General features: G+C 37.9%; 1 protein-coding gene across 3 annotated transcripts in view; it reads left to right on the top strand.

Moving 5' to 3' along the window:
• The window catches only part of nbeal1 (neurobeachin-like 1), a 283,397-nt gene that overhangs the window by 120,344 nt on the left and 150,017 nt on the right, over positions 1-13,036 (top strand). For 2 of the 3 annotated variants that reach the window (XM_063051668.1, XM_063051667.1), the window contains exons 10-13: positions 2,291-2,371; positions 8,583-8,666; positions 9,206-9,304; positions 10,953-11,533. In XM_063051668.1, the coding sequence (XP_062907738.1) occupies positions 2,291-2,371; positions 8,583-8,666; positions 9,206-9,304; positions 10,953-11,533 (845 nt within the window). The remainder of the gene's footprint in view (positions 1-2,290; positions 2,372-8,582; positions 8,667-9,205; positions 9,305-10,952; positions 11,534-13,036) is intronic. The other variant, XM_063051669.1, reaches the window with a different exon arrangement.

Here is a 13,036-nt window from a genome sequence, read left to right as displayed (position 1 = left end):
TCTTATGTTTTTATCTCCATTACTTCCCTCTGCTCGCTTTCTCTCTTATTCATAGCTTACTTGCCTCTTTGTTGTCTCTTAGCCCCAGTGTGCACATCCCTGCCTCTCACCTTTGTACCACCACAGCCCTGGACTGCTCCCAACTCCTCTGCGCTCCTGGACTGGCATTTGCACAACCTATGTACTTCTATTCTCTTTCATTTTTGCACTCTTTTTTTTCTTCCTTCTTTTTCTGCTTGGCCTTGCATCTAATCCTTTCTCAAGAGATTAAGGTTACTGAACTGGAAAGAATGTAGAGAAGTTCCTCGAAGGAACTGTTTTGATTTACATTATGATGAAAAGTTATGGAACGGTGTGCAGGGCTGCAGTTCCTAGCAAGAATTGTGTGAGAAATTGCAATAAATTGCCTGGCACACATAGCTATAAACAAAATAATAATCTGCTTCATTAACACTAAGTCATGGAATTTGATTAATCTCCTTTGTAAGATTTTCAACTGTGGTAATAATTGTGATTATATCAGAACAAAGAGTCTTACTTGAATTTCAGTTGTGACTGGTTACTGTGGTTCATTTAAAGACCTGTAGTGTCATTAGTGTGCGGTGATTTGTTTATCTTGTCATTGCTGAAATTCGTTATTTTACACAGTTGTTTTATGTGCATCATCATAGAAACTGTATTTGACAGCTTCTCATGTAACCCTGTAACTTAAGCAGGTAATGTACCCAGCTGCAGTGTTTCGTGCTTTTAGCACTCTGATGACACCATTGGTCATTCTGTTTTGGGAGTATCATTGGTGTGTAGAGCAAAGCTGAGTGGCTTCAAACATGTGCTACCGTGGTCAATTGCTCTGACGAAAAAAATCACTTTGATTGCTTCTAACCAGTTTTAAATTATGAGGGGCATTTTCGACTGTTATTCTGGTAATAGCACACTGATTTTCTTTATAGCCTTTGAATTATTAAGAAAAATAAGAACTTCTATCCATTTTAATAGCAAATGAATGATCTGATTTTTGAAAAAAAAATTATCCCGTTACATGCAAAGGCTTTGCAAGCCTTTTCAGTACGTTACAGTACCAGGTAATAAAATGTCTTGCTTTGAACTGTTGATTGTGTATTTTTTTTCTGATTTGCTAGATATCAGGAAGATTCTGATTTCTGTGAGGCCAGGAGCAGGAAAGCTTGGGTGGGCAGCTGAAGACATCACATCAAATAATTCTTATGTTATGAGGATTATTTACAGGAGACAAATTGTGTAGAAAGAATGCTTCTCAGAAATTATTACTTGTATTGTAACAGCAGGTCATGGGAGCATAAATCCATTCTGCAGTGTTTCAGTGCTTCAGTGTTAGGGAAATTGTTGCTTTGTACATTGGTGGCAATGATACATCTATAAATATTCATTTTATTATTTCTTGAAAATATTAATATGTTAATTTATGATCACCAGACCCTTTCCAATGCAGGGTACCATTCTTTATATGTGAACAGGGGCATGCACAGGAACTTTGATTTGACTGTTTATGAAGGACTGCATTAAGCCCACGTGTTTTCTGTAGTTGCATAGATGTGTATGCTCTTATAAGGTGCATAATGATTATTGGAAGGAGTTGATGCTTTATTGTGCATGCTTCTGTACATGAATTCAAGGAACCATTCATTTATCTTTCTTCTTCTTTGCATATGTGGTTTAGATAATGGTTTATTGGATACCAATTTGTATAATGCTTCATGTTATTTTGCTTTTATTTGCCCCGAGCCCTTTACTCCTCCCATTTAATATTCTCTGCGGTTTGTGCAGAGGCTTTATCACCTTGCCATTTAGATTTTGTTTTGATACAGAAGAACATAATAGAAGGCAAATGTTGTCATTGATGACACTGCTGAAAAAGCGGGTGAGATCGAATTGCCAGGCAATTGGAACAATTGGAAAATGCAATTGTTGAGAACTCATTACATCTTGATGGTGTTGCCCTGAGAATACTGTTGCTGAGTTGTGTGTGTGTGTGTGTGTGTGTTTCTGCGGTTGCAACCACATCACATCTGTTTTAAGATTAAATTTGGCAGGATCTATAACCCCAGCTAGATTGCTTCAAGGGACAAAGATATTGGCGAATGTCTCCATTTGAGTTGTCTTGATTTTTGTACAATGAATTTATTAACCTTCCTTAAGCTGACTTATTAACCACATTTAAGTTCTTTCAATAAGCATGTTCACAACCATGCTCCAATTGTATTAATTCTATCCGTTGCCTGCCTTTCATGCTTATGTTGTGTTCATTTAACAGCTGTTTGTAAGTTATAAAGCAGCAGACAAGAGTGAGAAAGATCTTGCCAACAAATTACTGACAGAAATGAATGTGAACCAGGTATTAACTGAATTCTTGTTTCAGCAATAAATCATCAACTTTGGGACAGCCATGCCAGTATTTACTTCAGAACAGCCAGTCTTATGACTGTAAGTAATCAGGTACAATTGACCTCTGGAGTAGATTTATTAATCAGCAGAGCCAATGAATAGGTGTCTATTGGCTTAAACTGAGAACTAACATATTCTTTCTTCCACCCATAGCCAGTTTGTGTTTTTTTTAATGGCTTAGGGGAAGAATAGCTTAGAATACTGAAGTTCTGAATAATTTGTGCGTACTAAGTAACTCCCTTGTTTTCATAGTTTGTTTTAATAAGTTTTTTTGCCTTATGTACTCCCTTGGATTATGATTAACTTCTGTAAAGTAGCTTAAACTGTGTAAATTTTTTGACACCTAGCTTTAAGGTTAAGAACCCAGGGGTAGTTGGAGAATCAATTAAATCAGAGCTCCTTTCATTTTGCAATCTACAGGCAAATGTGTTCTTGGTTATCTTGGATGGAGTGCCGTGAGCAGTGTCACTGGTAGAGTGTACACTGTGGAAACTTCAAGTGCTTCCTTAACTTTATGCTTATTGAAGAGAAAGTTATTAGAGGCAGGGAACTTAAATATTAGCTGTTTCAGGACCAGTCAGAATATTCAAATGGAAATAGCACCTTTTCATGATATCAAGCTACTCCGTAGCACTTTTCCAGTTATAGTAAGGTCCTATAGTCAGCAATGTAATAATGACTAGATAAATTGTTTAATTTTTTAAAAAAAATCTAAATTAACTGAGGAATAAATTGTGAAAAGGGCACCAGGGATGGTACATTTTCTCATGTTGAAAATAGCACCAAGGGAATCCTCTGAAAGAGCAATTAGGGCCTCATCTAAATATGGCACCTGTGACAGTGCAGCATTATGTCAGTAATGCAGATCCACAGCTCAATGGGTTATGTTCTACTCTCAGCATCATGTTAACCAAGGTTTCAACTTCCTTTACTGTGATATTTTACCATACTGAGAAATTAAGAAAGTTAAAAATTAACCCTGGGATCTTTTTAAACAAAGAATGAGATAAGTGAGAAGGATGCTAGATTGTTAAAAAAAAACAAAATTTACTAATAATGTCATCCCTTCACTGCCAACCAACCCAACCTTAGCCATGTAGATCCAGTCCAGCGCTATACAATTGACTCATAATATCCCAGGGCAACTAGTGATTAGCAGTAAATATAGCCCATGCCAAGTTATTTTTTTAAAGTTTTAATAATTGTAATGCCTTTAACAAGAGGCATTATCTGTTGAAACTTTGGGTCAAGATCATGCATGTTTCTCCCTTCTTTCACTTTGCTACCTTTCTTACTAGAAAAGTAATCAGTTCTTTATTAGACAACTAAAGTATTAATAGGTAGTCAGCCAAATAATAGTGATAGCAAATGCATTATAGGATGTACAGTGGCACAGTTAGTAGAGCTGCTGCCTTACAAAGTTGAAGACCTGGATTCATTTCAGACTTCAAGTGTTGCCTGTGTAAAGTTTGTACATTCTCCCTGTGACCACGTGGGTTTCCCCTGCATTCTCTAGTTTCCTCCCACATCCCACAGATGTGCAGGTTTATAGGTTAGTAGTATCTTCATAACTAGTAGATACAAGAGATGTAGTTTAGAACAATCACTGTCTTATGGTGGAATCCAGGCCAAAAGATGAGTTTTTGTGGTTGTGAAGATACTTTCACAAATGCAATACCATCTTTTACTAGAAGCAGTTCTCTTGCTCAGGATCCAGATGTTCAAGTTCTAGCAGCAAAGCTGCAGACCCACACATGCCATGTTTTTCGTCTTTTGCTGGGCATCATAATCCAGACATGAGTCACTTTTATTCTTATTTGTATCAGCAGTCTGTTATAGTATCATATCAAACATGACCTGGCAGCATTTCCTCTGTAATATATCAACAAATATGAATGTTTTTTTTCCTATTTTAATTTCAATACTTTTCCACACAAGATGAAAATATTCAGGCAAAAGTATTTTTTAGTTTTATGCTATTTGGCATGTAATCCAGAGAACAGTGACATATTAGGATAAAAATTAGCTTGGTTCGGTAAAAGGAACACCAACTAGAGCTTTCATGATTGCAGTGCTTTTGCAATATGATTGTATAGGCAGTTGTTCTCTTCACTAATTGTCAGTGATTTGAACTTAAATACAGGTGCCATAATGAATTCATTTTGTTGTGACTGCAAGTTGACAAACGACTGGTTTGGTGGAAAAAGTTTTGGAGAGTGAATTCAAACTAAAAAAGTATGAGATGCATTTGGGGAAGAACAAACGAATCAAGGGAATGAATGATAAATCGTGGAGGATTTAAATGGACACATAGTGGGCACTTCAATCCCTGCACAAGTAGGGTAGGCGTCTAGAGTAAGATGAAAGTCAAAAAGCCATGGATGCAAGAAAGCTGAAGAAATAAAACACTGGAAATACTCGGGGCTTGGATAGCATCTGTGGAAATAGAATAGAGTTAACATTTCTAGTCAAAGAAGCCATCTTTCTCAGCTCTGAGGAATAGATAAGCTGGTTAAAAAGACACTGGGTTCTTTATCAGCAAAAGTGAAAAGCACCAAAGTACAGAGATCATGCTAAAACCAAATAAAGCACTGATTAAATCATAATGGAATTCTCCACACAGTTGTATTCATCCCATAATGCGGAAAGTATGATCGTATTAGAGAGGGTGCTCAGGAGATTTATGAGGTCCTTGCTAGAGTTGGATAAGTTTTACTTGTGTGCAGATTGGCTAGGCCAGGGTTGTTTTAGAAACATAGACGTCTACAGCACATTACAGACCCTTCAGCCCACAATGTTGTACTGACCATGCAACCGGCTCTAGAAACTGCCTAGAATTTCCCTACCGCATAGCCTCCTATTTTTCTAAACTTCATGTACCTATTTAAGAATCTCTTAAAAGACCCTGTTGTATCCTTTAAAATACTGAGAGAGCAGACTGGATAGTTTGCTATCTGAGGGATATCGATTTAACAGCTGGTAAAAGGTTTAGAGGAAATTTGAGGGACTTCATTCTTACCCATAGAATAGTTGACTGTCTGAGATTGTGATAACAGAAGGAACTCTAATCACATTTAAAAAAAATGCTGGATAAATATTTGGAAATAAGCCTGGATCAACAGATGGGAATTGGATTAACCAAATAATTCCTTTCTTTGGATGAATTGAATGGCTCCTCTTTTGGTTCTGTAAATTTAGTTCTAGAGCAAGGGAACTGGAGGATGAAGAAGTCATAAACCCACCTGTTCCAGTATTTTCATGGCTGTCTTTGCATCTTCTGTGCTCCACGAACTCCATAACTGTATCTTGTGCTGTACACTGCTTATGATCATTATCCAGCAGCATCTTGTGTTTAAATTTCTCGCCCTCGTAACTCTTCATAATTAGTCACTCAATATCTCTTTTACATTTAGGCTACTTCACACAGATATACCCTCCTTCCTGACTCTGGACATCTGTAAGCCGTCCCCTTTTTCCCCACTGTATTATCCATGCTACCTTCAAACACCTATGTTGTCCCAAATTTCTTTGTGAAGCTCCTAAAAGTCACTCTTTGAACCCACTTCTTCAACCAAGTTTGTGTTTACCCCACTAAAGTTTCATCTTCTGGTTCAGTGTCCATTTGATTATTTTTAATTTTGCCTTCATATCCACTTTGGCGTGTCCTTCTACATAAAAAGGGTTAGATAAATTATATCTCTTCACTCCCCACCACTTGCTTCCATCAATTAAAAAAAATTGGGAGCCTTGAGACATTTTACCAGAACTATAACTTAAAATGAATACTTCATACTATCTGTAATGCCTGATCAATACCTAATTATTGGAAAGATAAAAAGTTAATTCTGTAAAATTAACCATACAGATTTTCGATAGTGGCGGTTTGATACTGGCATGGCATTTCCAAGTGCTGCTTTAATTTTATCTTGTAGGTTTACCCTTTGATTTTTTTTTGCATTGTGGTGATGGGTGGGTATTTCTGTGATTAGTAAGGCTATATGTGGTTTGGTACACAGACATTTGTGTATGATGTACAGTTGCTTGTTGGTGTTACCGCTTGGTACGGTGGCTTGGTTTGGTGAGGAGATATAGCGACATTCTGAAGGTTACTGAGTGTTCTGCTTGGCTGCTTTTTAATGCTTCTGAGGACTGCACAAATACTAATGAGACCAGATGAAAATTGGTAAGATTTCTTGTTTCTTTCACACCTACCATGTTCTCTACTACTACACCAATTGATTTCATAGTTCAATATTTGCTATATTGTATTAGCTGGTTGAAATCAACAATGATAGGGTGGGCAGAGGATGGTGAGGACACAACAATTTGGCATCCTGGCTTCGGAAGGGCGTAATTGGACTTCATGCTGAAACTCATGATCTGCCTAAAGCCAAATTTCATTCCCTATAAGGCTGGACTCAGCGATACTGGATTACCACCAAACTTTTGCACGCTGCATGGATGATGGCAGATATACCATGATCTTTTTAAACCCATCCAAATTTTCCTCCCTTTCACAATGGAGATCGTAGTATAGAAAGATGAATAAATAATTGTCTAAAATGTTAGATGTTTGTATCTCAATAAACAAATGATTAAAAAATTACAGCTACTCCATTCTTGAAACCTTGGTGATATAGGATTAAAAGTGTCGTTTAGCCTTGCAAGTTACTTTTGATTATTTCTTCATAGCTGATCTGTATTTTAAATTTCAGTATCCATCTTGTCTTTGAAAATTTCAGTACGCTTGTCTTATAATCAAATTTTAAATTCAGATACATTGTGAGCTGGGGTGGGTTGGCGGGTTGGAGTCAAATTCTTGTCATCAAACAGATTTTTGCACTACCTCAGCAACAAGGAGCTCCAAAATTATTGGCTTTGAACTGTAAAATGTCTTTTGCAACCAAGTAGTGCTGTATTTTTAACTTTCATAATTGTGTTTCTGCAGTCTTCAGAATTCATTTTTGAATTTTTGAATAAAATTCCACATTTCCAAATTAAAGTGCATCTGTTAAGAAGATCCTCTTTTTCTTGATTTATGATTTCCTCTCAACAGTTGCCTCTTGTAATCATGTGAGGGCATGCCTTTGATTTTTAACACAGCCTGCTGCATGTTGGACCAATTGGTATATAGAGAAATATAAATAAACCATTGTAACAATAAAGGTGCAATTTATTCTTCACTGGCTGTGGTTGCAGAGCTGACCAGCGCAACTTTATGTGAGTAATGGGAGTGGGTGTGGCATGCTGCGCAGTGTTCTTGCTATAGGAGATATTTGTTGCAGGTTTGTCTTGTATAGTCATGGGTAATGTCAAGACTTGTCATCCTTACTAGCACCAGAAACAATTTTTTTCTTCTATAGTCAATTTATTGCTTAACGATAATCAGTAAAAGAAATTCAATGTGTGAGTAGGCCTTCCTTTTCCAAAATTGGAAAGAATCCTTAATGGTAGAGAGAAAAGCAAAATTAATGTAATGCTAAAATGTTGTTATTCAGACTGTCTAAATTTAAACTTAAACAATTACCCTGGACCTGTTATGGGTGAGTTTGAACGTTTGATTTTATGATCAAGCATTCCATCTTTTTGCCTCTTCATTTTTTTGTGACTTTAGGTTTGATGATCTAGCTTGGGGTATGATGATCTAGCCTGGCAGAAACAGTAATGTCAGCACAAGACATAACTGTTGTTGGTTTTGATGTTAGATGTTTATCAAAAAGGTCCAGTGCAGCACAACTCTGTGCACCCACACAGAAAAAGATTTCACTGGTTCAAAAATAAATAGCCTAAAGTAGGAGTATTTTGGAGCAGGACTCTGCATGCTTGTTGGTTTAAACAAATATTTTGAAAGTTTATTCTTTTGGTCTTCCTCTGTTAGCCGTGAAACCTAACGATTAGCAACATGAACACCAGTTAATTTAATTTCTCCCATCATTAACAATGCCTTCAGACATAAATTTTACTGAATGTACAACAGTAATAATTGTTTACTTAAGCGAGGTAATTGCTGATTGAAAGATTCGGATGCCAAGTCTTGGTTGTTTGATACTAACCTTTGTTTCCCTAGTTTGAGAATGGAGAACCAGTGAATGAACATTCCTTCTCTTTCCTCTGTTTACAATGCTCTTTAGAAGTAGTTTATTAATCTATTGATATTCTAGGTCTTTCAGGGACGCCTGGATATCCTTGCCGTATCAACAATCCAAGCTCTGACTGCAGTGATGCACAAATCCCCAGCTGCCAAGGTACTTGCAGCAGATATTGAAGAGGAATATAAACAGCCTCAGATTTGAAAGACTTAAATTAAAAATGAATGTCTTTTGCTCTTTTCCCAAAATTGGTGTATTTAATCTTTTTCAGAATAACGCAGGAAGGTAGTACCTTACAGCACAGTATGATTCTGCTAATTCTGCCCATTTTCCAGCACTTTGGCTTTTGAACTGGAAAGTTATCTTCAGTTGTTTGGAGCATAATCAGGCCACTTAAGAGGGTTGGGAGGCCTGCTGTCTCCATTGATGGCTTGACTGGAGGTTAACATGACAGACAGGAGGTCGTGCTGTTGCCCTTTGCACGAAAATACCTGATCTCCATGCAGCTTTCTTTGAAGGTCAGCTCAGGTTGGGAAATTTGATGTGCATAGTACATACATTCCTGGGCTTTCTGGAAAGGACTTTATATGGCTGGGGGCTTTTATTTTCCCGTAATGTAAAAGATCAGGGGAAGTACTTCCAGTTAACATAGATTATTTTGTATTGAGCTTTGTTTTTTAAAAATCTGAAACCAGGAAGTGTTCAAAGAGCGTATTGGTTACATACAACTGTATGAGGTTCTGAAGACCCTGGGCCAGCCATCACGGGATCTGCTGAAAGAGCTGATGAACATGGTGAGGCTTCACACTCTAATTTTGAAGGCTTGTTGTTATTTCATGGGTAATGTACAAAAATTATTTCATATAACATCATTAGTTGAAATACTATATCTTCCAATGCCATTGTCATTTATTGCAATTGGTTTTAGCTAAAGATGTTGTCTTCAGCTTCACTGCTTCTTGATCACTTCTGCTCTCCCTTACATTTTTTTGTGTGTAACTGTATTCGATAATGATAAACCTTTTCCTTTTTCTGTAGATTTCTTACTGTTTGTGCAGTCAATGAGTCCTCTTTCTTCTCCTATTTGATTTAAGCTAGTGCATTATTTGACCTGCATTTGATAAAACTTGTTTGGATTTGGGAGAAAAAGAAACCAGCCTTCATGTCCCACCCACCTCCTTCCCTCTCCTTCTTCAGATTGCTTTGTATATTGAAGTTACCTTTAGCATGAAAATATGCATCACTTTAATCATGCAGTGCAAGAATTGAGATAATAATCCTTCAATATCAAGCCTGTTTAGAACAGAGTAGATTTGGTCTCTTAGATGTGAGCCAAAGGCCCAAAAAATTTTTAAAAAATGAATAATGCAGTAATATCTGCCTCATAAAATGAAAGGGGATACCAAGCAGCCTATATACCTTTACAAAATCAATGGAGGAAGTTTGAATTGGTTTATGATACTTTGCATTTTTTTCAATTGCTAATGAGTTCATTGGTTTAGGTTAACAACTAGGCCGATCCACTCTATACTTACCTGGCTCAATCCACCTGTCATCCTTCACCCTTCCTCGGTCCATTAATCATCTCTGGCCCCTATCTTGCCGCTCCACCTCTGTCCGCTCTCCTCTCTCAGTCCTGATGCAGGGTTTTGACCCAAAACATTAACAGTTCGTTTCCCTCTCAGGTGCTGCTGGACTCATTGAGTTCTTCCAGTGAATTGTTGTTACGGATTCCAGCATTTGCAGTCCCTTGTGTCTATGACAATCCATAACTGGAAATCACATTGAACCCTTTATCAAAAGCCCATTCTGAACAATCTGAATCCCTTTTGAAAGTTTCTTTGGGTGGCATAATAGAGCTGCTGCCTCATAGTACCAGAGACTTGGATTCAGCCCTGAACTTGGGTATTGTCATAGAGTCACACTGTCCAGAGTTTCCAGGTAAATTTCCTCTGGGTGCTCCGGTTTCACTTCACTTCCCATAGACTTGTGGATTGGCAGGTTGATTGGTTGTTGTAAATTGCCTGGAGTATGTAGGTGTATGATAAAACCTGGGGGGAGATGATGAGATTGTGGTGAGATCTTAAAAAATGGGTTTAATGGAGGATTAGTGTGAATGGGTGGTTGATGTTCACGGTGGTTTGGTGGGCTGAAGAACCTGTTTGAGTGCTGTATCTCTCTATGGCCCTGTTAATTTTCATCTATCAGAGAAGGGAATACATTTAATTTAACTATGTTGATACTGTTTATTTTGAATATTATAGGTTGGTTGTAATAGATTTGTTGGTTGCCCCCTATCTTCTGTGACAGTGATTTCTGAAGGTAATATAACAAAAGGACAAGCCACTCCCACATTTGTAGCTGTGCTGCACATCTTTAGAGTTTAAAGGAAACTTGTTTGCTCTTGGTCTTATTTGTATAACTTTCTGCTTGTACTTCCAGGCTGTTGAAGGTGATCATACCTCTGTTGGAATGCTTGGAATCAGTAATGTCCAACCACTGCTCCTACTCATCCAGTGGCTCCCAGAGCTCGATTCCTTTGAGCTACAAATCTTTGTCTCTGATTGGCTGAAGAGGATATGCTGCATCAATCGTCAAAGTCGCACATTCTGTGTAAATGCCAGCATAGTGAGCCATATTCTCGTGACTTTGAACTGCCATACGAGACTGCACCATACATGTGCGGAGAATCTGATTGGATTGCTGGGTGCTTTAGGCAGCCAGTCGTTGAGCTCAGGAGAAATCTTGCAGTTATTGAGGATGTTGAGAACCGATGACACTAAACAAGCCCACCCTTATGTGGTTCCAGTGACACGTGCAATACTTGGCATAGCCCGGAAGCAGGGATTGGATAATGCACTACAGTACTTTAACCTGTCCCACAGCATGGCAGGGATTATGGTGCCCACTATTCAACGTTGGCCTGGTTATGGCTTTAGCTTCTATGCATGGCTGTGTCTTGATCAGGGGCAAGATGCAAGTGGAATCTTTGGGAAAGGAGGCAAGAGGAAACAGCTGTACAGGTAGGAAAAATGATTTCTTCATACTGCTGATTTTCTCTGCACTCAAGATGAAATTGTTTCCAAATTTTACTGTGCAGTTGTCATCCACCTAGGAATTGCTGTTAAAAAAAAAATGGAAGCTTGGACAGATACATTTAATATCTGTCTTTTCCAAGAACTTAAAATTAGAACTTTGAACAATACTGAAGACAATCTAAGAAAAAGAATCATGAGGTCCATAAAACTATTTTTCTCTCCATTTTCTTTGAATGCTTTTGTTTGTTATAAGAAATACATAAGCTGGAGAAAATGGCTGTTTGACAAGCTGAGACAGTCAAAAGCATGAAGCTACCAAGTAACATCAAACCAGATTCAATATGTTTGGAATAGACTCACACTTGACAGAATATTGATTTTTTTTTGGAACCTGGATCAAGATCTGGATTGATTCCAGAATGTTGTTTCTTTCAGTGGAGTTTGTTTTACTCTGCAGCTAATCTGGATGAACAAAGAAAACAATGTATTTCAGGTTGTATTCAGTCATTTAAATGCCACAGTATGGTCTGTAGATCTATTCATTTTATGCAATAAAACTAAAATCTTAATATTCAGAAGTTTTAGTAGATCCATTGTTCTCTGACAGCAGCAATTAATTTTCCTTCAGTTGAAAAGCTTCAGTTGAGAAGCTGTAAGGTCTGAAAGTGGATAAATCACCTGGACCAGATGGACTATACCCCGGGGTTCTGAGAAAGGCAGCTGAAGAGATTGTGGAGGCATTAGTAGTGATCTTTCAAGAATCACTAGGTTCTGGAATTGTTCTGGAAGACTGGGAAATTACAAATGTCACTCTAAGAATGGAGGAAGACAAAAGACAGGAAATTATAGGGCAGTGAATCTCACTTCAGTGGTTGAGAAGATGTTGGAATCTATTATTAAGAATAAGGTTTTGGGGTACTTGAAAGCAGATGATAAAATAAGCCAAGGTCAGCATGGTTTCCTTAAGGGGAAATCTTGCCTGACAAATCTGTTGGAATTCTATGAAGAAATAACAGGGAGGATAGACAAAGGAGAGTTAGCAGATGTTATTTACTTGGATTTTCAAAAGGCCTTTGACAAGGTGCTGCTTAACAAGTTAAGAGCCCATAGTATTATTACAGGAAAGATACTAGCATGGATAGAAGATTGGCTAATTGGCAGGAGGCAAAGAGTGGGAATAAAGGGGGCCTTTTATGGTTGATTGCCAGTGACTAGTGTGTCACGCAGGGGTTAGTGTTGGGACCACTTCTTTTCACATTATCTGTTAATGATTTGGATGGTGGAGTTGATGTCTTTGTGTCCAGTTTGTGGAAAATACAAAGCGAAGTAGAGGGGCAGGTAGTGTTGAGGAAGCAGGGAGCCTGCAGAAGGACTTAGACAGATTAGAAGAATGGGCACAGAAGTGGCAGATACAATACAGTTTAGGGAAGTGTATGGTCATGCACTTTGGCAGAAGAACTACAGGTGTAGACTATTTTCTAAATGAGG

This window comes from Mobula hypostoma, chromosome 6 (assembly GCF_963921235.1).
Source record: "Mobula hypostoma chromosome 6, sMobHyp1.1, whole genome shotgun sequence".
NCBI classification, from domain to species: Eukaryota; Metazoa; Chordata; class Chondrichthyes; order Myliobatiformes; family Myliobatidae; genus Mobula; species Mobula hypostoma.
Note: the sequence above shows the minus strand (reverse complement) of the source record. Positions and strands in the feature narration are given on the sequence as shown.